General features: G+C 44.5%; 2 protein-coding genes across 3 annotated transcripts; both read left to right on the plus strand.

Moving 5' to 3' along the window:
• wnt9b (wingless-type MMTV integration site family, member 9B) lies at positions 1 to 5,824 on the plus strand. 2 transcript variants are annotated; one of them, XM_068336157.1, is made up of 4 exons: positions 1 to 349; positions 1,033 to 1,286; positions 2,407 to 2,672; positions 4,108 to 5,824. In XM_068336157.1, exons 1-4 carry the CDS (start codon positions 264 to 266, stop codon positions 4,567 to 4,569), a joined length of 1,068 nt encoding a protein of 355 aa, XP_068192258.1. In that variant the 5' UTR covers positions 1 to 263; the 3' UTR covers positions 4,570 to 5,824. The 2 variants fall into 2 exon arrangements, with proteins under 2 accessions (XP_068192258.1, XP_068192257.1); XM_068336156.1 differs by lacking the exon at positions 1 to 349 and having other exon boundaries at positions 876 to 1,286.
• A 7,297-nt stretch (positions 5,825 to 13,121) lies between these two features.
• gosr2 (golgi SNAP receptor complex member 2) lies at positions 13,122 to 16,377 on the plus strand. The gene is made up of 6 exons (XM_068336158.1): positions 13,122 to 13,280; positions 13,538 to 13,602; positions 14,117 to 14,225; positions 14,685 to 14,817; positions 14,990 to 15,124; positions 15,586 to 16,377. Exons 1-6 carry the CDS (start codon positions 13,252 to 13,254, stop codon positions 15,745 to 15,747), a joined length of 633 nt encoding a protein of 210 aa, XP_068192259.1. The 5' UTR covers positions 13,122 to 13,251; the 3' UTR covers positions 15,748 to 16,377.
• Positions 16,378 to 16,427: the final 50 nt, after the last annotated feature.

The raw sequence follows: 16,427 nt of genomic DNA on the forward strand, positions 1-16,427 counted from the left end.
CATTCTGCAGCTCTGACCACTTGGGTGGCGTTACAGTGGGATGGAACTTACACTAACAGCATTGAAGGTGCAGCAACCCGGTTGTCTTGCCCCCTCCTCTCCTTTCCCATCGGCACTGCCTCCTAGCCGACCACTGGGATGGCACATCGGATTGAAAGTCTGTGTGCGTGCGGGCCCCCCCTTATAGAGGTGCGCCGACCAGACGGCAGAGACTTTCTCCGTTGAAGAATCAGCGAGATGAAGAGCAGCGTCAACCCGGCACCATGCGCTCCAGGCTCCCACGGACTGCCTGCCTATTGCGACTCATTGCGCTTTGCGTCCTTCTCTCGCACTCTGCAGCTTATTTTGGGTCAGTCATTTACTCTTTTCTTCAGATCAACACACTATTTGGTCGTCAGTTGGTTTCATTGTTGGAATAGATCGTAACAAGTACATTCAGCCATTTCTATCCAAATTACGCACGCGTAATTGTGCGCAAACAGCTGCTTTAAAGTATTCTCATGTTATCTGAAACGTAACCTTAACAACTTCTCATGCTAATTTTTCCATTGTTGTCAGAAGTTATTTAAATCACTTCACACCTTCATTTGTTTAACCCTAATTATATTTGATATTTTACGCATTATCAACGAGTTACTCAATTCGTTTCTACTTTGTACCGATGTCTAGAGCAGCTACAGGTATGGATCAGGAAAACTTTAGTATGCACACTTCAATCATTTAAAAACAGAGACACATAAATAAAGTCTCAGTTGGCAAGACTTAATAAAGAATGCAAAGCAGAGGTCAAATTCAGACGTACATTTTAACTGCAATGACACACTATTTAGGCTTTTCAAATACATATCACCGCAATAGTGATCCATAATAATAATTACAATAATTAAATGACAAGTTTCAGAGTACTATACCTGAACAGAAAAAGAGTGGAATGATAGACCTACAGTTCATGTTCAGTGTTGTGAAGACGCTGTTTTCCACGGATGTTGTTGTCGCGTTAGTAATTTGTTTGTTCTTTCCACTCACATGCAGGCTGACAGGTCGGGAACCCTTGGTGTTCTTACCAGGGCCGTTTTCCAATGAACCCCCCACCGGCAAGGCCCACCTGAAGCAGTGCGAGCAGATGACTCTGACCAGGCGGCAGAAACGACTGTGTCGCCGGGAACCCGGTTTGGCCGAGACGTTGCGGGAGTCGGTGCGCCTCAGCCTCCTGGAGTGTCGGTATCAGTTCAGGAACGAGCGCTGGAACTGCAGCCTGGACGGCCGAGGAAGTCTTCTGAAAAGAGGTGGGGGGGTTTGTAACTCCAACGCGCTTTGCATGTTTAGAGATTATTTAATCCGTAAATAAAAGCTGTTCTTCTAGACTCGAACTCTGGAACCGATCAGAAAGAAAACAGACAGACCACAGTGATGTCCGCTCCTGAACCACATCTGAAACAGATGATAATATCCAGTTATCGATTAAATAAATAATAATAACAACAACAATTATTATATGATGTGTACACCAGTACTGTCGACATTAACCAGACATATACTTCATGTCTGATTTTAATAAAACCAAACTGTATTGATTGTTAACAACACGTGCTTAATCAGAAATAGGCCGTTTTTATTGAATTAATATCTGCAGTTTTAATGTGTCCCCGCAACTTTTGTTCCTGTTAATCGTTACTTCCTCAAGATATCTTTGATTTGAATTGATTTTAGGACACCACTAGTCTTGACTTGTGCCTTGTTTATGTCCCAGAAAAAAAGCTGTGCTCTCATTTAATATCTAGTGCTCCAGTCCAGATATTGCTTACGCATCTTTCAAGCTATGAATATGGATATCAGTGTGTGGGAGGACACGGACGGGTCAGCGTGGAGATAATGAAGGAGCTGAAAACCAAGAAATGTGGTGTGGTGGAAAGTGCCCAAGCCCCGTGGGTATTTTTATCTCTGGAAAGCGCCCATTCCCAAAGGAAAAGGGTGGCACGATTACCCAGTTTCATGTGGGAAAATCCTTCCCAGTCAAAATAATAATTAATTGGATCAAAATATTCCCCGGCGATGGCTCTGGGTGAAGCAAATAACATTACATAACAAGAAGAAGAGGTCAGAGGAGGAAGAATGATCGGAAAACTTGCAGAGTAATGCTGAGGTTGTATAAACCATGACTGCAAATGAGATTTTTGTAAAAATTTTTGATTTATGGGACTGTTCTTGTGATGATTCTAAAGAATGAGTGCATCACTTTAGCTCAGAAGAGGACTTCCGTTCGAATAAATTCATCTTTTTTAATTTTCATAAATTAAATACAAAAAATGTACTTTATTATTATTATTATTATTATTATTATTATTATTATTATTATTATTATTATTATCATTATTTCATTCCACTAATCTCCAGTTGTTTTCACAGCATTCAAGGAGACTGCTTTCCTGCTGGCGGTGTCCTCCGCAGCTCTGACCCATGCGCTCGCCAAGGCGTGCAGCTCGGGGCGGATGGAGAGGTGCACGTGTGACGACTCCCCCGGCATCCAGCACCGGGAGGCGTGGCAGTGGGGGGTCTGCGGCGACAACCTGAAATACAGCACCAAGTTCCTCAAGAAGTTCCTCGGCCAGAAAAGGGTCAGTAAGGACCTGAGGGCTCAGGTCGATGCCCACAACATCAACGTTGGAATCCGGGTGAGTGAAGCAAAAACGCGCGTCGCCATTTCACCCGTGAGTGAAGCTCAGGGCATCAAACCTATTATCTAAGCCTGAGCCTTAATTAGTTGGACTATAATTCCACACACCAATTATACCTTTCCACACACTCCTGCGCCATCAGAGGATCCAGAATTGCGATCCTCACCTGCGTATTTTACGCAGTGCCAGCCAGACAAACGCACCCCCTCCCTCTCCTTATTTTGCTGCCGTATTTGGCCTTGGTGGAAAACACGGAGGCAATGGGTGAGACAGAATCTTTGGAGCCAGGTGTTGTCAGGCATGATAATGCTTGCTGTGCGGGCCTGAAGAAAATTAAAGGTCTCATGTTGGAGAGAATGATTATAACCGTAGCTTCTTTTTAATACCAGCGAGGATTTTTTTTTCTCCCCACGATGCTCTTCATAAATCCAACTAATGTTCCTAACCATCAGTGTGTACCTGTGAGACAGCAAAGCCTCGGGGTCACAACTCCTGTAACTCACACCCAGAAAGAGCCAGAGATGGTGGAGACAAAAAGAAGAAGAAGAAGAAAAAAACACAACAGGAAGAACCGAGGGCGACTGCCTTATCTCATCTTTGCTGAGTTAAATGTTTTCCTCACTTAACACCAAATGTGGCCAAGAAGAGACCACAAACTGCGTGAACAAAAACATGAACCCCACCCCCCCACCTCCTCAACCCCCGTTTTCTACCCCTTTCTCATCAGTAATGGTGTTCTGAAGCCCCTCAGGGGGTTCATACCTGCAAAGGGAGGAACTGAGCAGTACTTTTCAACCTGGAGGTCCCCCCTGGCTCTGTCGGCATGACCTGTCTCTGCAACCCCCCTCCCACCCCCCACCACCCAGACAGCGGCTCTCAAGCTGAGTGATCGCGTTCTCATCATGACAATCAAGCTCAGTGAACTATTAACCCAAAATCGGGGGGTCATCCCGCCGCAAACCGCTGCTACATTTTTACGCACGTCTGGAGACGTTCGCTGCTTTCCACGAGCGCGCGTTCACGCGCAAGGTGCGCGGACGGATAGATTCCTCTGTCTGCACTTTTTGCCCCCCCCCCTCCCCACCTCCACCTCCCCTCAGGCCTCAGGAGAGAAGCAGACAGAGGTAGTTGCAACACACACACACAAAAAAAAAAATAGCAAGAGCTGTCCAAGTGAGAAATGTGAGGTAAATGAAATATGGCACCCCTCCCTCCCCACCCCACCCCCCATCCTCTGTCCATTATGTCAAAATGTTTGACTGAGGTGGGATAAAGGGACGCCGTGCACAGACCTAAACTCCTCACCCAGCCTGCAGGAAAACCGTCCAGATAGACCCCCCAGATAAGAAGCTGCAGGTAATGAATCAAACTGAACTAAACTGACATCCCTCCGTTTGTTCCTTCCCCCTTTTTCTTTTTCCTCCATCACCAGGCGGTGAAGAGCGGCCTGAAAACCACCTGCAAGTGTCACGGCGTTTCCGGTTCTTGCGCCGTGCGGACCTGCTGGAAGCAGCTGTCTCCTTTCCACGACACCGGCCGGCTGCTCAAGTTTCGCTACGACGGCGCCATGCGGGTGCTGAGCGTCACCAACGCGGCCACCGGGGAGACGGAGCTCGCCGGCCCGCGTCGACAAAGCCAGAGCCTCCGCACCACCGACCTGGTCTACCTGGAGGAGTCCCCCAGTTTCTGCAGGGCCTCCCGCTACTCCCAAGGAACGGGCGGGCGGTCGTGCGCCAAAGACACCAGCTGCCAGAGCCTGTGCTGCGGACGCGGCTACAACACGGCCATGCGCCTCACCAGCTTGTCCTGCCACTGCCAGGTGCGCTGGTGTTGCCACGTGGAGTGTCAGACGTGTGTGAGAGAAGAGGAGGTGTATACCTGCAAAAATGGATAACAGATAATAAGATAGGAGTGGGGGTGGGGTGGGGTGATGGTGGGAAAGGCAGAGACTATCTCTCCGGTTGACCTTTCACTGAGGGATCTCAGATCACAGCATGTTTTCACAGATGTCCACTCTGACATGTCATTTTTGGGGCGGATTACGCACTTGTAGAATTATAATAACACTTTTTATTTGTTAATCGTTGCGGATTTGATATGTAGCAGCTTATTGTAGGCGAGGTTTTCAAGCCGCTTCCACTTTCCTCTTACTGGATGCACTGAAACGCTGATGGACTGGGACAGATGGAAACAAGCTCTTCAAACAGGTACTAGACTGGAGAGGATGCAACCAGCAGTACAACACCCCCAAACCCAACCCTATCTTCTACAAGGAGAACTCCGGCAACGACTTGGTTGCCTTGTGACTGCATCAGCCACCACCCCCCCTCCACTTAACTATTTATTGCATCAGCAACCGCCTGTTATGCTGCTGCTGCTTCATATTTTATCCTTCTCGTAATTGACGGCTGCCACCGAGGCTGAAGCGGCCTTCAAAAGGAAACCCACCCGTCTGCCGCGCTTCCTGTCTGCTGTTTGATTTAGAAGCACTTAAAGTTGCTCTTCCCAAAAAACATGATGCAAAAAAAAAAAAAAAAAAATCATCTGTAATTAATAGTGTAAAAAGCACGGTGTGGTCGATGCCTCTGGTATCAGTTGTGTCACAAACATTCGCAGCGTTACCATGTAAAAGAAACAAGCTGGGTTTCAGTTGCTTTTATGGAAATGTCTATGGAAATCTCCACGTGTGGCCCTGATGTGTGCTGAACAGAACAAAAGGAGATGTGCGGGGGGGGAATAGCATGGGGTTAAATGAACGCTGTCTTCAAAATGACAATGAATGAAACAAAACTATGTGCATCATTGTTTCCTAAATTGCTAATTGAGGAAAAAAGTGTTTACTTTCTCATCCTTGCATCCACTTGTCAACCTGCAGAGGTCAGAAGGGTATCTCTGGCCCGAAAGGTTTGCTTTTTATTGGCCCTGTTCTGTTTGGGTTTTTTTTATTGATTCTGAGCTGTATATATGGTATGAATTTAAAGTCAGGGGTTCCAGGTGTTTTAAAAATATGGAATTTTCTACCTCATTTCATCTTATAGGGCCGAGATATTGAGAGAGAGCCGTGCGGCGTTCTGTGCCTGTGCTTTTAATGATCATGTTTTAGATATCTGTACAGTTCTTTTGGATTTGGTAATATATGACTCCATATTTCAAAAAGAAACTTTTTTTTTTTTTTAAAATCTTGCTGCATTATATTCTTATTTAAAATAAATGAGATCAACAAATAGACATATTTGTCAGAGTTTGATTTTTGTTTTTTTCAGTTTGTCCTCAGCGGACAGTCTCCAGCAAGCACGGACACACACCCACACACACACACTCCACATGCAACAGGGAAGTGAGTGTCTTCCACCTGCCTGAATGCACCCTGCGTCCATCAAGTAAAACCGATTTACAGTCGATGCCGCCCTCCGTTTCATCTGAAAGCACCGAGGTCTCTGGTGGGGTTAGTGGAGGACATGCTTACAGGTGTTGTGCCTCTGGCCAGCACGTCATCTACTCTTTGTACATTGTTAATTAAGATGTTGATGATGACGATGATGATGATGACAAAGATGATGAGTTCTAACCTACAGAGCATTTGACTGCTGCGATAAAAAAAAAGCTTTTGCGTGCCCCAGAAGGACGATGAGGAGCAGTTTACGTGCCATCGTCTGTGAATCACCCGCTCATCAGTGAAGCTACAGCACACAGAGGGCTATTGTATGAGGAATTTATAGAGTGTGCTCTGCTACTTTTGAAGTTGCTCTCTAATTATGATGATTATACATTATTATTCCTTATTAGAACCTGGGACCCAGAGTATTGCAGGGAATTATAAGACAATTTTAAAATGACTGTTTCTATGGCAAAATCGCACACATGGATGTGCTTTAAATATACAGTTAGTGTACATTAACTTTCAGTGTGTCGACTGTACCTTCTAAAGTGGCAAAAAAAAAAAAAATCAGATAAGCCAGTTTTATGAGACTTCAAGGGAAATGTTGCGTCTTTTGGTTATGATGACAAAATTACAGCCAAGTGCGCTTAATAAAAATACATTATGAAAGAAATATAAACTGTTAAACCATTTTTTTAATCTAATAGCAGCATTACATCGTGATGGTAAAGCTTTATTCACGTCCCCTTTTCAGAATCAATTTGCCCTCTTGGGGAAAAAAAAAAAGTTGAAAATTTCAGTTGAGTGATGTATAAATGCGTCATCCTCTCGATGACAGAGGTCAAACAAGTTCATGCGTTCGAGACTGAGTCACTAAACTAAACTCGTCATATTTTGTGGATCAATATTTAACTTCATTTGACTTGAACGCGGATTTAAAAAAAAAAAAAGAAAAAAAAAGTGATCCTCTCAGCAGAGCTGCGGGATAAGAAGCGGAGAGAGAGGAGTGTGTCGCGGGCCGGGGGTTGAAATATTCACCAACATGAAGGGGAAAAAAGATGAGGATGGAGGGATGAGAAGGGCTAGTTTGTGGCCCCAGGAGGCCTCTCCCCTGCTGCTGCTGTTGTTGTTTTATAATGAACTCCTAAAGCCTTCATTTCCCTCGCTACCCTGAGTGGAGGGGGCGCAGCAAAGGGGGCCACTGAGTCCACAGCCGAATTCGCACGCACAAGCCCCGAGGGTGGCTGCTTTTCAGCAGGGTGGGGGGTGGGGGGTTTGGACGGAGAAGGGGGTGCAATATGCAAGCTCCCATGTGTGTGTGTGTGTGTGTTTGAAGCAGTCCTGACGGGAGACAGGTGAGGGCAGAGAGGTTTTTTTTTTGCATATGTGTGTGCATACTTGCCGTGTGCACACCTGTGGTCACTTCAGCAGGAGTGATGTGTGTGTGTTTGTAGTCAGTCGGGTTTTCTTGTGCGGGTGTGGGCCGCAGTCGGCCCCGCTGCATGCTGGGACTGCCGGAGCTTTCTTCCTGAAACACCACATAGATAATGTAGGGTGACGCTGGCGGTAACTCTATCTCCTATGTCTGCTCAGAGCCCCGGTTCAGGTAAAGGTCACTATGTCGGCCCGTAGCGGCGAGCATCGCCCTGATGGATGAAGATGAATTAACACACCAGAGATATGTATTATATCTGTGTTGCTTAGCAAAAAAGATATTATCCATAATGACTTGCATAGCTTTCGGGTTTATACATCACTCATTTGTGTAAGAACAGTAGATGGTAACTGAAGCGTGCTGGGCTCCGTAGATACTTTGCTCAAGGACACCAAGCGCGGTCCTGTCCTGTAATTGGACCCTCTGAGCCCCAGGTCAAACCTCTAAAACCCTACGAGACTTCCGACTCTAAAGAGAAGGTGCTGTGATAGCATCAGTGCCGGGGCCTAATCCACCGCACCCCCGACGAGGTACGGAGATCAAAATTAAACGTGGAAGAGGATGAAGGGGAGCGGCGGATTTGACGCAGGAACAAGAGGGAGACGGAGAGCTGTGGATACGGCACGGTGTAGGAATTTGGAATGTCAAATGACTAATGCAATTGCTCAACCCACAACAGGAACATGCAACGCCCGGAGCTATGACAAGGCTGAGTGCATACCTCTATGGGGGGGCCGAAGTAAGAGGCTGGGTATAGACTGGGATGGTGACTGAGTGGGTGATGAGACACCTGGGTGGAGAAGTCGATGGAGAGGCGAGAAAGATTTGAATAGATCGGAGCGGTTACGATCGGATATCCTGAAGATGATATAAATGATTGTGAAACAGAAGTTGTCTCCAGAGCTAAAAATGATCGGTTTTGTGATATTTGATGTATTTTTGAAGGTAAATTGGTTCCCGTCGCTAGCATGGCAGCTTGAAACCGTTCTAGCTGCGTGAGCTCCTCCACTGATTGGTCAACCCATCAGGAAGACGTGCTGCACAACAGCGTCTTGTGATTTCACACGACTGCGATGCCTTGCAAACGTCTATCGCCGTTCCACTTTGACCGGTCACTGGGAAACTCTCGGGGGAGGCTCTTCCCATGCGGCTCCACAGAAACACCTGCGTCGCTAACAGCAGGGTTTACATTGCAGCCATTGTGATAGGAGATGATAAGATCAAAAGTGCCTTCATAACTGACTCCCCACGCTCAATATATGGTACTCCTCTGCCTTTCTCTCAGCTGCACACACACACACACGCACGCACGCACGCACACACACACGCACACACACACACACACACACACTCACACACACTGACCTCCATTACATCCAAAACAAAACTTTCCCATATCAAAAATGTACTACAGAGAAAAACAAAGATAAATGGCGGAGTGTTCTCCCAAACAGCAGCGGCGCAAAAAAATAAAAAATAAAAGAGATTGGAATGTTGTCTGTGGTTATTTGTAAATTCTATGACTTTGGTATTATGTAGTTTGTTGCCCCCCACCCCCCCTTTTTTTTTCATTAAGAGATTTAAGAAATGCTATAATGTGCTTTCAAATTCTATTATCTCCTGAGCTCTGGGAAGCACACACTACATGACTGTGGGTGGGAAAGCGTCAGGCAGGGGAAGCCCACTGCGGCGTTCCGCGCCATGTTGCTGTTTGCGTTGCTATGTTCCCATCCTGAGCCGTCCTCCAATCACAGGGGTGGACAGCATCTCTGAGGTAGTGCAGGTGGCATTGCCACAGGGCTGTGTGTGTGTGTGTGTGTGTGTGTGTGTGTCTGACAGCTGGATGATCACTCCACACTCGCTGAGGTCAGACAAAATAAAGGAAGGAAGGATCTAAAGAGCAACGCCGGGCCCGATCGACTCGTCTCACAGCGAGAGTCGTCCATTCTTTACAATATTAGCTCACTTCCTGGCAAATACGCAACTCTTTGCAGTTATAATAATTCTCTTTGCTTTTGTGTTATGTCTTCTTGTAACACACATGTGTCAAATGTGGCCCGCCACATAATTTTATGTGTTCCGCCAGAGTATGAAAGTCAACGTGTGTCAAAATAAACAGGTCAAAAGTGTGCTTTGACCAGAAACTACATTTCCCACAATGCAGTGATTAAACCCATTTTAACACCCAAAAAACCCCCGTTTTGAACAAAGTTAATGTCCTAACTTGTGTTTGATGTTATTTTTCTTCATTCTCTTGGATAGTTTGATCCTTGATCGATGGAGTTCCGTGGGTTTAATAACCTGACAAATTAAAAGAATTTGTGTTATAACAGAGGAACAAGCAAACATACTTTTTTTGCAGCTGTAATATTTGTAGCTTGAATAAGTAATACATTCAGATTTATTATTTATTGTTATTTAACATTAAGGAGCAGTAACATTTATTTTACATTACATTGAGCTACATTTAGTTACATTTATAGGTTACATCTGGCTCTTTGATTACTTCCATTTTGCTGATGTGGCCCTCGTTGAAGATGATTTATTGTCATTTTGTGTCTATATGCTGTCATTTAACTAACTTATGCTCAGTTTCTGATTCTAACCGGCTACCTTCTCATCCTATCACCCCAAGCCCCTAGTCATTATGACTCTCTTTGCTTTTGTTTTAATCTTTTTGGTGGTGCTTTTTTGAGTTTTTGTAGGTTTCTTTTTCTCTTTTTATTGCCATTTTGTGTCCATACACAGTTATTTCATTGACTGTTGCACATTTTAACCAAGTACCTTCCTATCCTAGTGGGGTAAGGGTTGGGTGGGGAGAGGGCTTTTACCCCTCACCTCTCCACCCCTTTCCCATTGGAACCCACTGAGACACCGGGAGCTTATGAGTTTCTCCTGTCATCTCTGACAGGCCCTCATTTGCTTTCATTCAGCATCTCATCACGGCTTCAAAGTCGAGTGGATCATCTCCCTCCGGGGGAGTAAGAAGATCAGCGTGCTTCCAAAAAATGACTGGTATCCAAAAATTGTTGACCCAAGGCGATTTTGCTGCTCATAATTGGTTTGTTCGCTGCGTCTGACTTGGGAAATGATTGGAGAGGTATGGGGTGTTAAATTGCCGGGAGGAGCTCATTAAGTAGGTTGTGTAAAAAATGATTTAATAACATATAATTTTTTTCTTGATGAACAAAACAGCATTAGTAGGGGAGAAGGCACGCAGCGCACCGACTGTTTTCTTTCTCTGACAAACAATTATTTTTGCTGTCATGTTGTCTAACTGGGAATTGGAGGCTGATCCAGTGCTGAATTTACATTGGTTCCAGTTGGAGCCCCTGAAGGAGACCAAGGAATAGCATTCTTTGACAGTCCAGTGAGGTGACCACACACACACAACCACACACATCACTGAGCCCCACCACCATGACAGACTAATAGTCAAACGGTGTCCAAATTCAGACTTTGAATGCATCGTTCTACACGGCTCCTGTCATCACTGATAGACATACAAGAGGTGTATAAACAGTTTGCACAGGTCCCCCACCAGGTCCACCAAATCCATGCAAAAGGTGGAGTTTTAAGGCTGTCCAGCATCAGCTGGAGCTTCCACTGATGGACAACTTGTTGGGTCGACTCCCCTGTGATTGTACCTTGAATAGAGGATCTGAATTCTCTCCATCACAAAAACAATAATTCATCAGGAAATAGCACACATTTTCAAATTTATCGCACCTTACAACCCTTGAAAATCAGCATCTATTTTTGAGACAAACTACTTCAAAACCTATTAAAATGTTTGAGGCGCATCGATAGACAAATACGAGACTCACTTCCCTCAGTTGGAATCGTAAAAACTATACAGGAGCAAAGCTTTACGCATCGAATGCAACAGATTCAGCTATGGTAACAGTAGCGCGTCAAAACCAGGTGTGACCATGTGATCTCCCGGTCAGTCGGAGTGGCGTGATCCACACCTGGAGTCTGGATTCCAGTTTGTGCCTGTGGTGCTCAGGTGCGGAGGAAAAACCAGTAAGCTCATCTCAACGTTTCCGCGGGGCTAGAAGATAAAGGACAGACAGCGAGAACCCCGTGACCTTGAAGAGGAGAGGTTCTTCTGCTCCATGTACTGTTTAGAAAGAGTTGGGGGGGGGGCTTATTTTTCTCTGTCTCCATTTCTTTACTCTGAGCAACAGGTTTAAGCTGTGCACATCCAGCCGCTGCCCTGGGGATGTGTTATGACAACTGAAAACGGTGAACAGCAAGAGCAAGAAGTAGCATGAACAGATATCAAGGCATCTGACATGTGGGGCTGGGTGAAAGGACCTCTGTTGAGAAGTGTCTAGCCTGAAGATACAAACATCAACTCAAGTGCCATCTGGCAGTCAGGGGGAACTGTCTGGCTTGATTTCTGATGTCTGCGCGGAATGAGGTAAACAAATACGACTATCACTAGCAAACAGGAGCTTGAAACCACTCGCTGTGCCAGCTGGGTCAAAGGATGCTTGAATATGCCTCACTTGCCCCCAGTCTCATTGGTTATTCCCCTCTCTGCTTTACATAGCGTGGTGATGGAGGGTTGGTGCAAGGTGATTGAGGTTTTGTTCAGGTGCCAGGCAGCGCCCCGGGATGATTATCCTCCCACTAAATCATCTAGTAACTGTTGTGAAATGTTCAGAGCTCACTCTGTGAAAACAAGCTACTTTCACACAGTCATCTATGACAGAGTCAGTTGCTGACAGGGAAATTCACAAACAAGCTGTCTCCTTCCTCTCTACGTTGATTTGTAACTTCATCTCACAATGAAGAGTTTGATATCAGTAGTTTTGGTATCTCCGATTACCGACAAAAAGGATGCCTCTGAATGGACAGACGGATAGATTCTGACACCCATCTGTGGAAAAGGAGGGTATCCTAATTAGACTGAATCAGGATGGGCTGACAAAGGCAACAGCCCCAGGACATGCTTCTTAGAGTCACTTCTGTCACATGTCAATATGTCAGCAGATTATGCTTATATGCTCTCAAAGCTCATCCTGTTAGGGGAAAGAATCTTCTATCACACCTGTCAGCCATAAAGTTTAAGGGAATATCAGATATAAGGGGGGGGGGTATTGCCTACAGCCTGGATTTAAAAAGTTGGGAATTCTATTATCACTTTAATAACTTCAGCTGCAGCACGATACAGGATTCAGTGTCTGTATCAGATTTACTGCTAATATTTATCATATGACTATTGCATCTCAGCAGAATTGAGCATTTTAAACAAGCAATCCAATAAATTAAATAATCTAATTTGTGTTTGTCTCCAAATGGACGTCAATGACAGCAGGTGGCATTTTTTCAGTACTGTAGTGAATGAAAACCAAAGATCGTCAAATAGGAACATCTGCCAGAAGGCATAGAAAGTCTAATTTTAAAAAGTGCTTTACTTCAGCATCCATGATGGGTAGTAAAACTTGTGTCTATCAATTTTCATTACGTATCAACAATACGCGTGTTGCTGAAAATAAAATTAAGATACGTTTTCTGTGTCGAAAAAATGGACAGAGTAATACCTCCGCTTTTCCCGGCTATCTTCGCTGACGCCGAGAACCTTCCGGTTTCGTATTTCCGTATACAAACCCTCTGCTGGTGACGTGTAGTCGACACCAGCGGTAGCTAGCTAGCTAGCTAGCATACATAGCCACCTGTCAGAATTAATGTCTTATAATTAACTTGACGTTACGGAGCAAAGTGAAACGAAGCATTTTAACACATCCCGGAAGATGGAGACGCTTTATCATCAGACAAACAAGTGAGCGTTTCTGTATTTAGTGGAAAAATGTGGAAACTCAAAAGCTAATGCCAGCTAACGTTACGTGATTTCCAGATGTTTTAAAGTTTGTCGGAACTGGAGTAAAATAACGTTAATGTAATAGGATTAAATGTCTTTAAAATCTTCCCAGTCTTATTAGTCTTTGTAAATGTTCCAAAAGTCCTCCAAACAGCTACGTTTTCATAGCTTTTGCATCATGTGACTCTCCGTTGATTGACACTATGTTTCTGCATCAGACACATCCAGGAGGTCCAGTCTCTTATGGGCAGTCTGGAGACGACGGATCGTCAGTCAGTACACTGTGAGTAATGAGCTGGACGTGTACTTTATTTAAACCTGACACAGACATTGTTCTGAGTCTGGGTGTTGCAGTGGTCCTACCTTTCTTGTGATGGCAGCTGTTCTAAGTCATTTTCCTCTTAAAGCTCTTTAATTCCAATTCATTTCAGAGCCTTTGTTATGGCTGCTGTGATATAATGACAGGAGGAGGAGGGGAAGGTCTTCCTGGTTGATGTTTCTTGTAGTTGGTGCCTGCCCAATCAGTTCTGGTGCCAGGACAGGAAGAAGCTGGGTGGGCGCAGTGACAGAGGCTGGGAAGGCTTCTTCTAGATAATAGTGGGAGCCAGGCAGGAGACAGACCTTTTCCTTCAGTTTCCCAAATCATCACATCAATCTTAGGTTTAACCCAAAGGAGGATATGCACGCTAATGTGTGGTATTTCCATTCTGACAGGATTGTCTTTTAATTTCTGTACTTATGCAAAATAAATCATCATATTTGTAACATTTTGTTTTTCTTGTTTGTCATTATTCAAGTGTTAGAAAATGAACTGCAGGCTAGAATCGACCAGATCTTCAACCATTTAGAGCGACTTGAGATCCTGGCCAGCAAGGAACCGCCGAACCGTCGTCAGAATGCCAAATTGTAAGTTTGATTTTGGTGAATTGATGATGGTTGGGTGAACCTTGTCTCATAGAGGGGGTAGAAGGTGAGACGGGCAGCCCTGTCCTGCCCTGTGGCGATGTACTTCCACGAAAACAGTTCCTCAGAAGCCCCGTCATCACTGGCATTCCTGCTGCGTCGGGCAAAGATTCATTTCTGAGCTGGGTAAACAGGCCTTAGGGGACACAATACACCACATCCCACAGCACCCCTCTGATCTTTCTAAAGCTCTTGAAGGACTCAAATGAAGCTGAGGAGAGGGGAAGAGACTCGTCTCGTTCCAATCACATGAGATATGAAGGGAAATAAATAGTTTCATCAAACAGAACAATTCTGAATGGTTAGAACAACATAGAAGACGAGTTGATGTGAGCAAGCATCCGTTTTAGAGAATCACCGTCCTCCTTTTCACATGTGAATCAAGTTTTATCTGTTCTCCAGGAGAGTGGACCAGCTCAAGTATGATGTCCAACATCTCAGGACTGCCTTGCAAAATTTCCAGCACAGGCGCTATGCCAGAGAAACCCAGGAGAGAGAGAGGGAGGAACTAATGAACCGTACTTTTACAACCAACGTGAGTCAAATGTGCTGTTGGCTATTCAATTAATCTGTTATTGGAGACAAATTTAAAATCTTTGGTAAACACAGAATTAACTCCGCTGGTTAACAGACTAAGTGTTTACTCAAATGTCACAAGGTGTGCCATGTTATGTGAAATTAAAAATGATTTGGTCTTGTTTTGACAGGATACCTCCATCCCAATAGATGAGACCCTACAGCTAAATTCCAATTTGCACAATGCGCATCGAGGCATGGATGACCTCCTGGGCAGTGGCAGCAGCATCCTCAACGGTCTAAGAGATCAGAGATCTACGCTGAAGGTGCGTACATGTTAATAAAAAATCTCACCTTCTCTAGCTGAACATTTGAGAGAAGAATGGATGTAGAAAGGTATCAGGATTGACACTTAAAAAAAGAAAAAAGTTCCCTTCCCCAGTTTCTCATGACGGCATCGATCACAATACTCTCATTGTGTGAATGTGCTTGGTTAAGAGGGTGAGTCTGAGTTTCCAGGGAGGAGATGCTCTTTCTTGGATTTACTTCTTATCAGGGTGTGTCTGTTGATTGGCCGTCACAGCCCGGTTGTCTCGCCACGTCTGATGGAGTGGCGCGTCAGCGAGGGTGTTGTCACTCAATGTCTCCAAAATCAGATGAATTAGAGTGGATAATTACACTATTGTTATGTCACGCCTGAATTCCCCCAAACACAGTGTCTGTTTAAGCCAAACCTAACATCGTTACTGTTGACACAAGTGTGTTTCTGTTTCCTCTCCATACACAGGGAACCCATAAAAAGATGCTGGATGTGGCCAACATGTTAGGGCTGTCCAACACGGTCATGAGGCTGATAGAAAGACGAGCCACTCAAGATAAGTTCATCATGATCGGAGGAATGCTGTTGACCTGCGTCTTCATATTCCTGGTCATCAGATACCTGGGTTGACCACCATCCATCAACAATGACGGTTTTCAATCAGTCGCGGACATTCCTCAACATCACAACAGAACAGAAATTCTAACTTCAGATTCGAGAGATTTTTTTTTTTTGGCCAATTGTGCCATCAGAATTTGTTCCCACCAAACTTTGTGGCAGAGAAAGTCTTATCACGTACCAGTATTTTATTTCAATTAAAGCTTTGAATAATAAACTTTAAAATGTGTTTTCCCTCCAGATCACTGCCACACATTCATAACAAGCTTTTCTGTTATTCAAAAAAACCACTCTGCAACTGTAAATGATTTTTGTGAATCTAATGACTTTTTAAAAAAAAGCAATTTCATTTCCAGATATTTATTTTGCTCCTCAGTCAATATTGTCAATCGTTTGAGCATGGTGCATAGAAAAATAGAAATATGTTTTAATACTCAGTAGGTTCCATGTTTCTTTAACAATGCTCCCTGGAGATTATTTTGTTTCATGCATTGTTATCTAGCACAGGGAAAACCAGGTGGCAACAAGGATCTGTTCAGAAACACAATGTGAGCACTTACTGTGATTGTTATACAAGTTTGTAAAATTTATGCTAGGATCTTGCCTCACTATGTGAGTGACTCCTAATAAAGTAAAATGTTTAATTCATTTTTGTGGAAGTTCCATCTCTTACGTAGCTTTTTTCAGGGAAG

This window comes from Antennarius striatus, chromosome 16, assembly GCF_040054535.1.
Source record: "Antennarius striatus isolate MH-2024 chromosome 16, ASM4005453v1, whole genome shotgun sequence".
Taxonomy (NCBI): domain Eukaryota; kingdom Metazoa; phylum Chordata; class Actinopteri; order Lophiiformes; family Antennariidae; genus Antennarius; species Antennarius striatus.

Coding starts and splice junctions, on each gene's coding strand:
- wnt9b (XM_068336156.1), top strand. CDS start 932: ATGATAGACCTACAGTTCATGTTCAGTGTTGTGAAGACGCTGTTTTCC. Junction 1,287..2,406: donor AGGAAGTCTTCTGAAAAGAG/GTGGGGGGGTTT, acceptor TTGTTTTCACAG/CATTCAAGGAGACTGCTTTC. Junction 2,673..4,107: donor ACATCAACGTTGGAATCCGG/GTGAGTGAAGCA, acceptor CTCCATCACCAG/GCGGTGAAGAGCGGCCTGAA.
- gosr2 (XM_068336158.1), top strand. CDS start 13,252: ATGGAGACGCTTTATCATCAGACAAACAA. Junction 13,603..14,116: donor GGATCGTCAGTCAGTACACT/GTGAGTAATGAG, acceptor TCATTATTCAAG/TGTTAGAAAATGAACTGCAG. Junction 15,125..15,585: donor ATCAGAGATCTACGCTGAAG/GTGCGTACATGT, acceptor CTCCATACACAG/GGAACCCATAAAAAGATGCT.